The sequence below is a fragment of the Mytilus trossulus genome, chromosome 7, assembly GCF_036588685.1.
Source record: "Mytilus trossulus isolate FHL-02 chromosome 7, PNRI_Mtr1.1.1.hap1, whole genome shotgun sequence".
NCBI lineage: Eukaryota > Metazoa > Mollusca > Bivalvia > Mytilida > Mytilidae > Mytilus > Mytilus trossulus.
In genome coordinates, this window is record NC_086379.1 from 14,092,829 (window position 1) to 14,111,204 (window position 18,376).

The 18,376-nt window shown below is 30.8% G+C and overlaps 1 protein-coding gene across 1 annotated transcript; it reads right to left on the reverse strand.

Moving 5' to 3' along the window:
* Positions 1-4,108: 4,108 nt before the first annotated feature.
* LOC134726844 (uncharacterized) lies at positions 4,109-10,625 on the reverse strand. Its single transcript, XM_063591247.1, has 6 exons — positions 10,478-10,625; positions 8,439-8,634; positions 7,371-7,456; positions 6,456-6,527; positions 5,312-5,326; positions 4,109-4,442 (listed from the first exon to the last, which is right to left on the reverse strand). The coding sequence occupies exons 1-6, from the start codon at positions 10,530-10,532 to the stop codon at positions 4,234-4,236; spliced, it is 633 nt and encodes a 210-aa protein (XP_063447317.1). The 5' UTR covers positions 10,533-10,625; the 3' UTR covers positions 4,109-4,233.
* Between the last annotated feature and the right edge of the window lie 7,751 nt (positions 10,626-18,376).

Genomic DNA, 18,376 nt, shown 5'->3' on the forward strand with positions numbered 1-18,376 from the left:
TAATGAGGTTTCCTGATGCACTTGAGCCAATAAAAATCAAATACCTTAATTGTTACTGTAGCTTACAGTAAACAGATGTATTAGTATCGTATTTCACTTCATTGATAAAACACAATATTGTGTAGCTTAGACGATTTATAATTAATCAGTTTATATATCTCTGCAGATTATAAAGTATTTATAGCACACATATGGAAACAGATACGCATACGTCAATGTGATTGCATCAACAATGTGTCAATAGTTGTATTTATGTCCTGCAATTATACTATTTAATTTTTTTCGATAATTAAAATACGAATCGAATATTTCCGCTTATCTCTCATTTAAAATTCTCCCAAACAGAGGTATGCCATGAACAAGATCAGTTTTCAAAATCTTACACTTTAAGCTAATTTAAGTCATTCCCTCACCATTTATACCGTCAGAGCATATATTTTCATCAGCAGGACTGTTAGTTACAAATGAAGTTGAGAATTAGCCTCATCCCAGGCACAGTTTTCAAGATTCTACTTTTAGACCAGACAAATTCAATGCACCTTATGTCGATCCTCAGAAAATTATTAAAGTCATCAGTGATCATCAGTTAGTTCAAACATCACCCCTTTGTTGATTATTTTAAAAATGTGTTTTTTAAGGTCCCTTAATACTGTTGTTTGAGTAATTATTTTTCCATAGTTATAACTTAATTACTGGATTAGATAATTGTCAGTTTACATAATAAAATGAACATGTAAGTAAGTAAATTATTTATTATAGTGACATGTGTAAATTATGTACAGATTATAAACATATAATATATGATAAATAGTAATACACCCGGCCCAATGGACCTATAAGTCACCTCAAATAAAGTTAAACAATTTTATCACGTTCTAATCGTTCGTTGACGTAAGTAAATTTCAAAAATATATAGACATAAAAATATTTGTAAACAAAAATTTAAGCTTTAAATATGTAAAAAAAATTAAGTGTTATATAACAACTGTATGTCATGTATTAAATAAGCTTTTAATTATGATTTATATGGTATATAATTCATATTATCTAGTCCATTGTTATAATGTTGAGGGTTTTATGTTTATAAGTCCTTAAATTCTTTATTGAAAAGCACTTTACGCCCATATGAGCCAATGGCTTAAAACATTATACATAATATACAGTTTACATATATAAAACAACTTGATGAAAAAGACAACGACCCACAATACATAAAATGGATATACTTTTGTGTTTCCATTTTGTAAATGTTTTACTGAGCGAGTACTCTTCACCGAGGTAACATCCCTTCATGTTATTATATATTTTTTTCCATTGTATTTAAGAAAACAATAAATAGATTTCATTTGTCTCCCTTTTTTTTTAGAGAATCAGTTTCAAAATATAGTTATCTCCCATCTTAAATTTAGCCTGTTAGTCAAAGGGAGACAACTTTAATTTTCCACAAAAATTACGGAATTTCATAATATTATGGAGTTCGCTAAGTGCCCCGACTGTATAATGTGATATACATTCTTCAAAAAATAAAACGTCAAGCAAAGAGATGGTATTGAGAATAAAAAACTTTTTGCTCGCTATTGTGTTATACTTGTACATGTATATGTGTTTTCAAAACAGGAATAGACAAATAGCAGATTTCTACTTGTATCATTACAACGAGTAAAAGTCGAAAGCAATAGCCAAATAGCTGTGCCATACTTCTATCTGTGTTTTTAAAAAGAAGTCGATAGAAATAACCAAATGACTGTGTTTTACTGGTATATGTGTCATTTAAACACATAAAAATTGATAGGAACAGCCATATAACTAAATAATATGTGGCCGTGTTTGATTAAGAAAGCCTCGGTCACCCCTTACCGGATAGCTGGAGCAGACAACTAACGGATAACTTTTTTTCAATCCGTTTATGTGTAAAACACATAAAACACAGTAAAACACAGTCATACATGTAGACGGATTGAAAAAAAAGATATCCGTTTATGTCCGTTAGACATCCGTTCTTATTCGTTAGACGTCAGTCCATATCCGTTGCATGTCCGTTAAGCGTATGTTTTATCCGTCGACGTCCGTTCTGTCCGGTGGAAAATTTTGAGCATGTTCAAAACTTTGAACGGACGTCCAACGGATAAAATGTCCGTAGGAAGTCAATTAGCCGTCCGTTTTTTACGGTACTCGTCCGTTTCGTTTCCGCTTTGTATCCGTTACGTGTCCGTTATACGTCCGTTAGAGGTCTGGCAGATGAATTCACCAACGGACTTCTAACGGATAAAACGGATCAAACGGATGTTGAACGAATGTGAAACGGACTACTACCGGTCGTATAATGGATTAAACGGATGATGAACGGATCTAAGACGGATAAATGTTAATTGAAAATTTCTCGTCAGATAGCTAATTAGATGTCTTATGGTTCATGAATTATTATTATTCATAATCGATCATAAAATAAGGGCACATCTTCACAATCAAGCAGCTGTTATTCAGGTCAGACACTGCCCTTTAGCGCCATTTTGAAGATCAAACCAAAACCAGTGACTCAGAACATTGTTTATATTAATGCGAAAAAAATAAAGCCGACACTAATAATACATGTAAATCGCATTAATATTGACAATGTTCTGTGTAACTGTTTTTTGTTTGTTCTTCCAAATGCCGCTAAAGGGCAGTGATAAAACGGATAAGCAAGATACTGTTAATTCCGAAATTGTTGCGTGCACTTATTATTGCGAATTTGTCATTTTAGACTCAAATGCGATTTAAATTTTTGCGAAATTAAGAAAAATTCTGTTTATCCGTTTTATCCGGTATGCTTCCGTTAGGTGTCCGTTTTCTGCGGTACTCGTCCGTTGGATGTACGTTCAAAATCCGTTCTGTCCGATACGTCTCCGTTTCTCGACCGTTGCTTATCCGTTGCATGTCCGTTATGCATTCGTTAGGCGTACGTTTTAGTTGGTCAGTATATCAACGAACTCCCAACGGATAACAATTTTGTCAACGGACAACTTTTATTTTCATCCGTTAGGCGTCTGTTCGTCTTATCCGGTAAGGTGTGACCGAGGCTTAATCAAATCTCACAAATATACGGAGAAAACACAAGTTCTTGTAAAACACCAAAAGAAGCGAAACAAGATGATAAAAAATAATGTTTTGTTTTCCATGCATCAGCTGTGGGTTGTACGTCTGACATAGACACAACAGTATAGATAACACTTTTCTCGATGGTGAACATCAAACCTATGTATTGGCGATTTCAGTTTTGTTTTTCTTATACATTTGTTTGTAGAAAATTGAGAACACAATAGTTGTCATAGAATGTAGTATCAAGTCGTTTAAAACAAACACTTACTTTAGGTAGGACACATTCAGCTCAATATAATATATAGGAAGAAAACATCATCAAACATATCTTAAAGTAATTATCGTTTTATTCTCCATAAACGTTCTTCTATGAGTACCAACACAAATAGGTCAAAATAAGTAGAAAATTAGTACCCATAGTCTAGTACAATATCAATCCATCAATACGAACAAATTATATGTCAGGTCCAACATTTGGATGGTTTTACCTCGGTGGTTTTTTTGTGGGAATGAGTGCGGTTCTTTTTAGTCAAAAATTTAATTTCAAGTTTTTTTTTAGTTACATTGTCTTCAACGTACTGACCAAGTTAACTAATAGTATAGTAACTATATCTCTATCCGCCATCCCCAACTGCAATAAGTCTATGGTCTTGTAGAAAATAAGACGAACTCAAACACACAACAAAACCACAACACAAAACTTTTAGACTAAAGTCTGCTAGACCCATCAAAACCGAATTAAATTAAGTTGTTCAGGAAAGATTAAAAATGTAAAGTTAAAAATGCATGAGAAACTCGTAATGTTACTTTTGTCGTTATTAATCGATCAATAAAACTGACAATCAAGCCTAAATGCTCATTAAACAATACTCATTGTTGAAGGCCATACGGTGACCTATAGCTGTTATTTTTCTGTGTCATGTCGTCTCTTGTAAAGAGTTGTCTCATTTAAAATCCCACTACATCTTCTTTGCTATATAAACAAAAAATAAAGATGGACTCCTCAGTTGATGAATGATATGCAACATAGTTATCAGATATAATAGTAATCTAAAATGGCAAGAAATTACAGAATTTTACAATGAATGTTCAGTTCTATCAATAGAGCAAACTGTATTTATTTAACTCAGTATATCTGACTGATGGCGGATGTGTTCAGTGATGTTTTCTTCTTTTATGACATCGTTTTGTAGGTTGAGTTATTGCCTCAGTGGTTGACTCAGTTGTTGGCTCTGTTGATGTCTCAGTTGTTGTTGCTATGGTAGTTGGTGGACACCCTTCTGGTAGAGTGTCATTTGCGCCACATTGATATTCATCTGAACAATATGACACCGTACCACACGGAAGATTATCTGGGCCCGTAGCTACAACAATAAATAATAAAAAAAAAAACGATAAGCAAATGAAACCCCGACTATACAGCCAGTAAAAATATATCATTTAACACTATGATTAAAGATTTTAAAGTTTTGCCATCAGTGATTCTCAGTTTCTGTTCAATGAATACACGCTATGGTTGGAATGGTAACAGACTTACACAAGTTAAAATAAAGAAAAGATGCGCAAGTTTATGAATTAAATTCACTTGTTACGATTTATTATTCAAGATTATAATTTACATCATAATAAAGCGTTCTTCAAACGCTTTGAGTAAACTCCCGTGTTGACAAATGTTAATATTGTATGTCAATTGATTGATAGAGTAAAGATTTGTATGTTTGGTTTCTTTCGTTATCCAACGTCGTGTTCTTTTGTTTATAAGATACCCGTGGTCAGTACGTCTAAATGACGTCATAGAATAACCGACTCAAACTTTCATTTTGTTGTGTGTCTATATATCATTTTATTCTGGTATCACCTAAGTTGAACAAAGGTATACAGAAAACATATTAATTACATTATATTGAAGTAACTTTTACCAAAATTTGATAATAGGCGTATTTGCGAATCTTTGGTTCTGTCATCTTTATATAAAAATATAACATCATAAATAAATTGATGATATTACCTTTGAACATGAATAGATTCATTCAGGGAAAGTTTACCAACAGTTCAATCTGACATAGCGTTTCGGTTTTATATCTTTATCATTTTCATAAAAACTGTAATACACTAAACTTCAGATGACAGTACTAACTTATTAACCTATTTTTATAAAAAAATTCTTAACGATATAACCACAGCTTGAAAAAATGTTAAAAACATTTGTGTTTCTAATTTTTTCTGTACTTACGTGTTTGTCCAGATTCTGATATCATGTGCATAAATTGAATGAAAAAAAAAATACATACAAATTTAACTAAGAATCATTTATCGACAATACATAGAAACTAATATTAATTTTAAGTCTTTTTTCTTAACTATTTTAATATATTTGATATTATAATGAATGATACTAAAAACACCTCTATTTTTTATTTTTTCAATTATTAGGTGAATGACTTATCATAGATAACCAGGATTAATTTTATATATACGCCAGACGCGCGTTTCGTCTTCCATGACGCTCGAATCCAAAAAGTTAAAAAGGCCAAATAAAGTACGAAGTTGAAGAGCATTGAGGACCAACATTCCTAAATGTTTTGCCAAATACAGCTAAAGTAATCTATGCTTGAGGTAGAAAAGCCTTAGTATTTTAAAAAAATCTAAATTTTGTAAACAGTTAATTTTTAAATATAACAATATCAATGATCATTCATGTGATACCCTCGGGGAAAATAAATCTCCACCAGCAGTGGCATCGACCTAGTGGATGTAAATAAACTCATCATAGATTCCAGGTCTAAATTTTATATATACGCCAGACGCGCGTTTCGTCTATTTCAAAGGACTCATCAGTGACGCTCGAATCCAAAAAAGTTAAAAAGGCAAAATAAAATGCGAATTTGAAGAGCATTGAGGACCAAAATTCCTAAAGCTTTTGCCAACTCCATCTAAGGTAATATATGCCTGAAATTATATTGATGCGTCAACAAACTGTCATAGAAATAACAAAAAAAGACGTCCAAGAAGGTGGTTTACTTTATGTCCGATATTAGAAATCCTCTGGGATAATTCTATAGTGCTTTTGAAAACTTTGCTCGCTAATCCGTATCTTTTTAATTTTTTTTTATCTAACACATTGTTTCAAGTTCCATTTAATAAAATTCTTAATATTTATTCATATTGTTTTGAGAGACCAGGTTTCAAAATCAAACGTTTGCAAACTCACGCTAATTTTTTATGTCTTATATTTCAAAACCAGGCAAGGGCCAGAACGTTTCATGACTTGATCTGCGTTTTAGGTTCACTATTTTTGTATTATCGATTGTTATTTGGAATAAAAAGAGCAGCCAACATCGTATTTTTGAGAAAGCAAAACATGAGAATATATTTACCTTTTGCTAGAAATGGTTTGAAACTCCCTTGAGGATCACAAAAGGTACATACATCATTTGTAGAACGTTTATCTTTTGAAAAAAACAATATGTAAGTTAGTAATAATGGTTACACTAATTAAGACAAAGACAAACATATAAGAGACCCGATGATATAGCATTTATGTTATAGTAGTTATATTGTGTAGCTTTCATTTTAAAACTTCTTTACAGCTTCACAATTTTAATTGGTTGATTAAACGATCAACAGTATTTAAATTTTTTTATTAAAAAGATGATATAAGATCGATATTATTTTTAATAAACTAAAACAACTATATTTTAGAACGATTGTCAATTAATTTTGAGAGAGAAAATATGTTTGGCTTGCTAGCTTTGTATAAGTTTTTGCTCAATAATTTATATTTAGATCACTAACTTCCAGGATAAATTCCAATCAAATTGAAGCATACTATAATAAGTAAGATTTAAGGATTTATATTGTCTACATATATAAGTCTTAATGATTATTTTTGATAAAATATTGAAACAAACAATAAAAGCAGGCAAATAAAAGTTCCACTCTTCAAACATAAGGAAAATAGCTCTAACAGTTTAACATGTTATGCTTCTAAAAACTTGTACTAAGACTCAATTGAAATTTGGAATTATATTGACCCCTCACCATCCGACTGCATCAAATCAGTAAACGGTATAGCGGTTCGTTTTGGCGAGTGTAAAATTTCGTTGTTTTCATTGAAAAAGGTATACGAAACATTTTCGCGAATTCGAAACTTTTCTTAATACCTTAACATGTCCACTTTTAAATTGGCGGAATTTATTTCGGTGGTTTTTATTCTACCCGCGAAAATTGGCAAAAATGTACACCCGGCGAAAATGACCCGCTATAAGGTATGTATATTACCGTTATCTTACCTCCAATTCCAAAGGTGAATGATATAGGTGTCATACCAGGAGTGTAGTCAAAGAGATAACATAAAAACTCGTTATCGTTGTTTACTCTTAAAAATGAAGTAAATAAGGCATATACATGTGTATCAATTTCGTAGTTTGTGACACGTCCATTTACAGATCCAAAATGTATGTTTGTATCAAAATCAAAAATGAAATCAAGGTGTAATTTTTATTAAGGATTTTGGCGGTTGAATCTTGTGAGTTGTGTATTGACATTTGGCCATTTAATGTTGATAAGCGCTTTTATCATGATTATATGTATTTCTAGTGATTCTTTCCTTAACGGAGTTAAAACATAGGACATAACAGTACTCGGATTGTGAATTAATCTGTTTTTATACCAAAAATGAGATTGACCTACAAATTAAAAAAAATAGACTGTCCGAGTAGTTTACTGTTGTTCAAATATAGTTAATCGTTTAGGGAGAGGCAGATCAAGAATTCAAACGAAACTGAGGGAATCGCATTAAATAATTCTGCTTCATATGTTTACAACAAAAATCAATCCAGTAGCGATAAACATTAGTTTCCCTTCGTAGACAAATACTATTGAAACATTCATATGTTGCTTTTTTTATATAATGAATTAAATGTCGATAAAAAAATGTGAAGATTTCTTCTTATTTTTTTTTATTATTACCTAAAACATTGAATGTATTTTATGGTTTCCACATTTTGTTAGCTCTGTTGAATGATAAAGTCCATCTTAGAATTGAGCAAAATATGAATTGGTTCGTTTCCTTTCCATTTTTTTCAATAAACATAGGGGATGTCGTAACGGTCAATGGTTTGTTACCCCGATTTTGTTTTTTGTCCATTGATTTATGAGTTTTGAACAGCGGAATACTACTGTTGCCTTTATTCAAACACACCCATTTTAATTTAAAAAAAGTGTCAGTTTGTGGAAATACATATCAGTGATAATATTAAATGCTTTTTTGTATTTTGTTTTTGTCCAAATCATGCATGTTTACAGAACGGAATCACTTCTGTGATATGGTGAATAAATAATTTATTTATTAATATAACCTGAAGATGAGGAATCGTTCAATACGTTGATAACAGGTTAGAAGATCCGTTGAGTTTGAACCAGAGGTCACGGTATAAGAACTTGTTACACCATCATTCGTAAACGTCCAAACTCCCACCGTCGTGTCCGTCCCATCTATAATACTCAATGTTCGACCCCTCAACTCACATGGAAATTCACAAGTGACATCTTGACCTGCATATGTAGAAGTTATATTTGTAAACTATATATATACTTCTACTAAATGGACGAGGTCCTATTTGTTAGACGGCCTGACGTAAACCCAATAAAAAACTAAAAATTCAAGCAGTTATGTTATATCCATGTTACACTATATAACACTAAGTTTCATATCTGTTATCTTCCACTTCAGTACCAATATTTAGTTTTGTTAGTTTATTTTAATAAAAATAGTTTATAGTTAGTTTATTGTATTAAAAAAGAAAGAACGGATCCGAACAGAAGGATTTTGAAAGCATACCCACAATCCTATTTTGCGAATGTGTTCTAGTATTACGTACAAGGTTGGGTTCAGTGCATTTGATGCTAAACATTTAGAAATGTTTTCTTTGACAAAACATTTCTCAAGTAAAATCAAAACCGGGGCAGGAGATAGAACCTTGCATGAATGGAATATCAATAATGATGTGTTGCCATTCAGAACATGCAACAAATTAAATAATGTGTCTTTGATCAAGACGCACAGAGGCTTTACTACTGTAAATAGTTGATTTATTAATTTTAAGGTAGATTCATGGTATACCATCATCTTGGATTGTACTATCTGAGTACACAATCAGTCTAGTTATTTGCCAAATTCTGCAAAGGAGTAGGTTCAGTAAGACCCCTTTTTGGCCCCAAAAAAAGCAGTTTTAGGAAAGTGTGAAAATGTAATCTTTTAGTTATATTTTGGAAAGTAAAATACTTCTGCTACATAAATATGAGCTGTTGTGACAATACAATGCACACATATCGCGTTCTTTTTTGCATTTTGGTTGATTTTTAGACGGTGTCCGTCTGAAATGAAAGTTGACGCATTTGTGTTCATTCATAATGTAAGTTGTATTTGCTAATAATAGAAAACATATATGAAGGTTGAGGATGAACACGGATTCGGGCACTTTCAATTTTGACAAAAACCATCTGAACGTTTTGTTGCATATTTGACAGATTATTCATATCTAAGCTTAAATATGACTAAATCAGTTAAAATCTTTCACATAAACTAATCGAATCAATTGAAATAGACACTTAAGTGTTAAAAAAGTTTCAAAAAACTTTCTGTAGATGTACCTGAAATTTGAGGCCAAAATCGGCCCTTACCGGACCTAGCTACTCTTTTGACAGATTTGTAATTTGATTGGTTTGACTGTTTATTAGTATGAAGAAAACTTGCTGATGTATTGCATCAATCAAAATATTTTATCAAATACTAAACATCTGTGTTTGAAAATCATTTTATTTTCAAATAAGCCATTCAAGGGAAGATAACTCTTTCAGTAAAAAGATAGACTGAATTGATCGGGAAATTTGAAACACCATTTTTTATTTTTATTTTCTTAAATCATGTTCTAGATCCTATCTTCTTACTATTTATTTCAAAATCTAGCTCATAGATTTCTTTTTATGCACACAAATGTGTTTTTTTCATTATCATTGTAAGCAAATTTATTCAATTTTCAACGACTAATAGCTTGAAAAAAAGCACGGTGACCAATCCCTTTTAATATTGAAAAGTACATAGAGAAATCTTTAGTTCGGCTATCAGAACATTGGATAGAGAGTTGTCTCATTGGCACTCACACCACATCTTTCTATATATATATCTCTGAAAACACATACCTATGATCTACATTAAGCAGATGACAGTTTCAATTTTGTGTATCACAGGCATACATTGTCTCAGTGAATACAAGAAACTCAATACAAAATGCAATGAAATTCCATGCAATTGTAAGTATAGTAATTCAAGAGATTTTACACCCTTCATATTTTGTTTATATTTTTCAGAAAGCAAATCTGATAGAAAGCGCCTTACCTTGTGTATGCTTTGTAACGATTAATACGAAAAATGTCAGTACTTTTGTGTACATTTTATCCAAGATTCACAATGAAAACCCTTTATCAATCTTACAGAAACTGATGCACATCAAAGTGTCCTTCTGGTTATATTAAATAAAACGTGCTTTTTTTCTCTCCATCATATGTTACAATAAGACAACGTTAAACCATGCATGTAAAATAAACTGTAAGATAATATTCAGAAGTTAACATTTGTATTTTACGTGCATAAATATGGATTAAATTTAAGCTGTTGTTTTAGTAATAATTTTATACACTGAAGTGTTACATTAAAATAACTGAACAGACAATTTAGATCGGGGAGCTCGTAATCAAAGGGCGAAATCAAAAGCGAAAACACATCAAATGAATGAATAACGACTGTCATATTCCTGATTTAGAACTTATATTTGCTATATAGAAAATAGAGGATTAATCCTGGTTTAATAGCTAGCTAAACCTCTCATTTAAATGTGAGCGGCAACTCTCTACATGTATCAAGCAAATCAAATATATGCATTCACTTTAGCCATAGTGTGCGAAAAAAGTGTTGTTTATATTTCAAATAAGTTGTTTACAGGTTTCATTCTCAGATAAAGAACTATATAAAGATCATGTTTTCAAATTCCACAATTTTGATTAGCTTAAATGCGGTTTGTTTAAATACACTTTTTCCCTTTTTGTCTTTTGGAAAATGTTGTTTGTGCTGTATTTAGACCCTTCTACCACGAAATTTGTTTTACATGCACACGTATAAAAACTGCGGTTTTTATCCAACGCAATCATAGATTTAAACGTAGTTTTCAATTTAGACTTGTTCATATTTTAACGTTTGGGCTTTTTATGATCCGTTCATCCTATATTGACTCTTAAAATTCAAGAGTCTTTCTAAAAATGAGGGTAAATTTTGTATGGCCTTCCAAATACTGTTTCGATCCCTAACATCACTGAAGAGACATTTTTTGTCGAAATCCAGATCTGGTGTACAAATTAAATATTGACACCATATCTTAGTGGCGTAACATCGTAAAATCAAGTTGTTTTCCATTCGTTGGATGTGTTAGAGCTTTTGATTTCGATGATTTGATGATTTGATGAAGGACTTTCGTTTCGAATTTTACTTTGGATTTGGAATGCTATTTTATTTTTATCAATAAATATGAAAAAAAATGGTGTTTGTTAAACATCAACAAAAACCGGTTTATATTTTATTGAAAATTATTCACCTGAATAGAAATTATCAGATCAATTGATTGAATAAGCTGATGTGTTGATACAAAATTGATCACAATAATACCGATAATCACAATAAGTGGACCAAGCGAAGATTTTATAATACAATCTTACTTAATAGAATTTTTAAGTTTTAATAAATATTATTGTAATAATTTAGCTTGTGTAATGTTATTTTATCAAAATATTGATAATGAACTAGAGATGTGTGGTTAATGCACACAGAATTTTAATATTTAAACAGATGGACGTGACACTAACCCATTGCTGTTAATTGAATATAGATGATAAAAAAAAGACAAAATATCGATAAGGCGAAAGTGGCGGAGAAAAAGAATATTCACCATAGGGAAACCAAAACTATTTTTTTGTTCCAATTTTAAAATATGCGTTGAGGTAAATAAGCATTTCAACTTAACACAAATATTATTTACAAAATAAACATGAACTATTAATTTAACATAGAACTGTCGACAAGACTTTGTACACACGTTTGATTTTAGTGGACCACATTGATATTGGTTTTAGTGAATAATCATGCTGGTCCAATGATATTTACAGAAGAATATACTTTTAACACATGTAGACGTTATTCAACTCATGGCATAGCATTAATTATTGATTATTTATCAAAATTATACTTGATTTTTAGACTGTTGTTCGCTTAACGTACTGTTGGAAATATGTTATACATGATACTTGAATAAACAATATTAAATCATTTTACTTTTATGGAGGATAAACGTTGCATACAGGTTTCTTTCTTGGTCATTGATAGATAAAATATTTACATTTGATACTTAACATGTTTTAGAGTTGGTAGCTGTTTAGTCTTCCCATTATATATATATTTAAGGTGGTATGGGTGTCTTCCTCCATCTTGGATTGTAAAAAACAAAGAACCAAAGGTCAAGATTTTCTAATAAGTCAGCAAAATTTGATGCAGGATTGCAGATATTTAATGTGAATTTTCATTTAAAAGAACCAATTTATAAGAATATATAAACTTATGAATATTAATATTTTTGCAAATATTGATTAATTTTGGTTGTTTTTATTTTAATTTTTTTAAATTGGCAATTTAAGGGGAGGTAACTCTAAAACAGTGCATTTTCTGAAGGAATCTACATGAAATTTTTCTATTTTGTATTTTAGTCGGGGAAAACGTACGATGACCCTATCTTTTATTTTGATATTCTCAAAGCATTGTCTGAAAGCTATATTTTTCTTCAGTATTTAACAATTCTATCATTTTGTTTAGTTTCTAATCCCAAAATGGTGTTTTTCCCTGTATAATCCATACAAAATGTGTCATTTTGTCACGTCCTGTAGCTTGTGAAAATGCCCGGTGACCTATTATGTTTGTTATATTTTTCAACATATATCAATAGATACTACGTTAAGGCAAAGTACGAACAAATTCTATCATTTTTATTTTCGACTCCCATACCACCTTAAGTCGTATGCATGTTATTGATCAGACATTTCTACTCTTATTTGTTACTTGTACTAGTGTGTGCACTACAATATAGCTTGAACATTTTCTATCGATTATGAGAAAGATTACGGATGATTTTATGAAATATAGATATAATAAAAAGTAAATTAACGGTATCAATTTGTATGCGCCAAGTGCGCACTAAGACAATTAATGTATCTTCAGTGATGTAAGAGGATGAAATATTTAAAAATCATAAACCTAAATATTTATAAGCTCTAACCAAAGTAAATGGACCTAGAGTATATAAAAATTCAATGTCTTGATTTGTCTGTGAGTGTTGTCTGCTCTATACATGTACGGTATATCTCAAATCAAGATATTTCAATTATCATGATTATTTCATCTTGTGTTATATTTGGGGTTTAGGTAGATGTAAAATAATAACCAATATGTGATATTTAAAAATTATTAAAACGAGGCAATTTCTTTGATTATAAATTACTCATCTTCTTTATAATTTCTTAGACATCAGATGTTACGATACAGCTAGTACACGTATACTATGACGTCAATGTCTATGTCTAAGTGTTACTAGGATAAAGTTCAGTGTCTCTATCCTTGGTACGATGATACATTTTTTTTTAAATCTATTCTATCGGTTTCGATGAAGTAAAACTTGCATAAGGTATAGAGGTTGATCATATCATTAGTTTGACAAATATAATAATTTGTTACAGGTTTTTTGGTTTCTGTTATGCATGTACTCAATTTATGTTATACATTGATACCTCCATATTTTATCTTTTCTATAGAGAAATTGATAGAAAACCAGATACAAATCAAACAAGTTCTAACCAAAGAATAGTAGGCTAAATATGTTAATTATCTTGCCTGCAATTACATGCCGTTGAAATCAGTGATTATCATAGAAATAACCGCTTTGATGTTCAAGACTTTCCTTGACTAAGCTTATGTGAACATTTCATGTATGTGACTATTTCAAGCATTTTCTGAAATATCTGAATCTTACAGGCATTTTAGAAATTGATTAACACAAAAATGCATTTTACAAGATGTCCGATTTTAGAAAAGAAACCTATTTTATGTATATGCTTAAACACTAACGTGTGTTGCAATATTGATATGACCCTTGTCTGAGATTTTGTTTTTATTGATAGTGAATTGTATGAAACGGTAGTAAAAAACCTAAAGCAAAAGAAACCTTTCAGCTATTGTTATTGTGCCATTTTAAAATCCAAAAGTCTGTTACCTTTTGCAAGCACACTGATTAAGTAATTTGCGGTATTTAATGCAATTCTTCGTTATATGTCTACCATGATATATCATCGTCTCTATTTCTCTGACGACGATTAGCAATGAAAAAATCAATCAAACAACTAATTTATGAAACAATTATTTTACCCATGACGACAACTTTTCATATCACTCGACTATGCTGAGATTTATTTATATTTTCAATCTAAAGTACTATTGATTATTGTGTTTGCCTTAAACATGCTTTATTTTTGCTGAAGGTAGATCATAGTATATATTTTTTTAGACAGAATTTTCTTATAATTTGGCAAAATGAAGATTTTACCATGCTTTTTTCAAAACTTTAATAAAAAGTATGGGTCACTGTGCTATTTTTCAAGCTATGAGTCGTTGAAAGTTGCCAAAATTTGGCTAGTTTGTTCAAGAGAAACCCATTAGTGTGCATAAAAAAAATCTATGAGATAGAATTTTAAAATAAATTGTGAGAAGAAAGGTTTCATAATATGTTTTAAGAAAATTAAAAAAAAACATGGTGTCACCGAACTTGTTTTCTTGCTACAATAAAAGTACAAAATTTCCCTATTAGCCAAGTATAAATTTTTACTAAAAAGGTTATCTCCTCTTTAATGTCTCATTGATAAAAATGATTTTTGAACCCACAAATTTGATATTTGTAAACATATTTTGTTTAATACAATTGATTAACAAGTTTTCTTTATATAGAAAAAACAGTCTAACTATTGAATTGAAAATATTTTTCCAAATTTGCAGATTTAGGCAAATAACTAGACTAATTTTGTACTGTGATTGGCGGTATACCATCAATCTTCCTTAAACCAATGTCTAAGGACAATTTACAAAGAGAGAACATTTTTAATTGTAAAACCATTTGAACATTTCCTGAAGAGCACCTGGGTTATATACAGCCCGACATTTACTGATCCTTTCTAAACGATATATCGAACATTATTTGAATAGAAAAATAAAAGTCTGTAGCTAAACATGAATGGAACACCATTGAACAATTGATATTTGCTCTCTGTAAAACAACTAACATTTTAACAATCAATACCTGAACTAATGATCAATATGATACATATATGAAAAGTTATATTAAAAATACAAGACAAACAAAAATAAACTTTACTATCAAGTAAATATCATAACAAACACTTAACATAATATACACCTTACCCGATTCAGAAGATAACTATGTAAAATTCACTTTCCTTGTATTGCTTAGTGAAAGATGTTAATTAACATTTACCGAATGATATAACATTCCGTCTAACATTTCTAAAGCTACATCTTAATTAGTATAAAGAAAGACAATTCATAATCTAATTCATTATTAGTTTAAATGCTTATACTAAAATCTGTTGAAAAAATAATCCCTAAAATTTCATATGACCTTATTTTTTGTCTTTCTATCTATCTTTTATCATATTTGTCGCGGTGAACAAATATTTTGAATGATATTTTTTGACTATTTCAGAAATATTGAACCCAGAGTTTTTTTAGAATCGATATCTTTTTAAAAGTTGAAAATTGAGATGAAACTACCTCTTCGATTAAATTTCTAAACAGAAGTATTTTTTTCGTTTATCATGGAATGAATTTATGAACAGTCCCTATACATATTTGTTTCCAATTAAGGTGCAATCTTTTATGGAGAGTTCTGTATTATAATGTTCACAGGGAATGATGCCGGAGTCAAAATACAAAAGACATGCATATCCAGACATTTTATTTTCATCCCTTGAAGTAAACGTTTGTAAGGTTAGTAAAATTAAAAACAAAATATAATCAGATTTCGTTGCCATATGCGGATCCAATATTTTGATAAGTGTTGAAAAAAGAAACGTTAAGAAGGAGGATGGCCATAAATATAAATATATATTTAGGTTGAGAAGCTGAATTTGAACCATACTCTTAATTTTGTCAAACCGCAGAAGACATTTCATCCTAACCGAACACATGAGATTGACCACGGACCAACTTATCTTTGCTCTCACACCCAAATATTGCGTGCTTGGAAGATAATACATATACCTCACATAGTAAAAATATACAAAGATACATTTTTCGGAAAAGAGTCATTTTGGGGTAAAAAATGAAATTTTGAAAGTAAAACTGTGGAAAATTGGGAAAACTAAAAAAATCAGTGTGTTATTTCCTAATGCTGATTTTGTTCTCTAGAATGCAGAAACTTAATGAATGAATTATTAAAAGATAGTGAGACATTTATTTGAAATCAATATGTTTAAATATTATCATTATAAAACAGAAAATCACCATAAAAGCAGCTAAAATCGGGAAAAAAATTAGAGTTTTGAGCTTTTGATGGTTTTTTTTTCGTTTGAAAGCCGAATCTTACTATTTGTCATATCTAACCATGCTTAAACTTTGAAAAGTGTATTAAACACATTCTATATGATGTCCTTATCTACTATCAAAGTATGTTTTTGTGTATTGCAATATAAAAAATAATTATTTGATTTGTGTTTATTTGCATTAAAGGGATGCATGCTAGTATTTCTTTTGTTGTAACATCTTACCTCGGAATGTGAATAGGTGCTTTTTTAAGCCTGGTGTAATACATGAGATTATTCCCATGCCATGAAAGGCATTATTCCCGTCGACAGTACATCAGTTGTGATATACGTTGACATCAACGTATTGGAGACAATGTGATTCATGCATATATGATTGGTTGTTTTTTCATGTTTCGAGATAATAGCAGTGTTTCGAATTTCTGAACTTCTGAATACGACGAACAAAAACCCATTTTGCTTAATTTATCAACTGAAAATCTCGAGCCAAACATATGATGCATTTGAATGGCAAGTCGAAGCTGCAATGGTTCAATTACAAGCACCTGAGATCACCCCTTGTTTTTGGTGGGGTTCGTGTTGCATATTCTTTGGTTTTCGATGTTGTGTCATGTGTTCAATTGATTGTCTGTTTGTCTTTTTTTCCTTTTTAGCCAGGTTTTGCGAGTTTATTTTCGATTTATAAGTTTGACTATCCCTCTGCTATCTTTCGTCCCTCTTTTCTTTTTGCTTGCATGATGGCCTGTTCTATCAAACTGATTTGCAATTAGGAGTCCTTTTCCGAATATAAAACCTCAAAAATACTGCCAAACATTCGGGAAAATGTTCTTCATGTGACAAAACATCGTTGTTGCTTGGATACAAATTCTTGTTCACTGGTACATATCTAATTTCGGTTTTAATAATTGCTGCTGCTGTTTTCATAAAAAAAGCTTGCTGTCTTCGTCTGATTTTTTAAGCTTATATTCTTCATAAAAATTGTGTATTATAGAAGACGCAGTTTGTCGGAATGTTACTACATTTTCGTTTCCATTGAACTCTGTTATTTAAAATGTTTTCCCATGATGTTCCTGTACCTTCTGCTTCATGTATCTTGACTATATGCTTCATCACCACACAATTTTTTGTTGAAACGGCCTCTTAAATTCTCGAGTAATGTGGATTTATTTTATTGTGTGGCGTACATAAAAGGCCTGTATAACGAAGTTCAACTATGCATTTTAGTCAGCCCGTATGTTTGATTTCGAGATGCAAATATATGCAAGACAAAGATAAAAGTAAAATCTTTAAAAATAACAACTTAAGGTGGCTCGGCCCTTTAACAATGCGCATATTTTAACGCATGTTTCTTACGACGAGTGCCTTGGAAACGGTCGCTTTCAGGGGTCTTCTCAAAAATAGCTTTGACCACCTTGGAACGCGGGCGTGTATGAAAGCACCCTTGATGATGTAAACAAGTGATGCAGAACGTTCTTGAAAACAGGAAATACGAACGGTCAGAAATTCAGAGTGCTTTCTTCATTTTTCGCATTAAAGTCTAAAAGGAGAGAAATATACATGATTTAAGCATATTAACATTAAAAAAAAAGAATAT

Bases quoted from the DNA above. Each gene is read 5' to 3' on its own strand.
- LOC134726844 (XM_063591247.1), bottom strand. From the start codon at position 10,532: ATGTACACAAAAGTACTGACATTTTTCGTATTAATCGTTACAAAGCAT. The intron at 8,635-10,477 runs GTAAGGCGCTTT...CTACATATGCAG, and splicing joins CGTTACAAAGCATACACAAG to GTCAAGATGTCACTTGTGAA. The intron at 7,457-8,438 runs GTTATATTAATA...TTCATTTTTAAG, and splicing joins GAACGATTCCTCATCTTCAG to AGTAAACAACGATAACGAGT.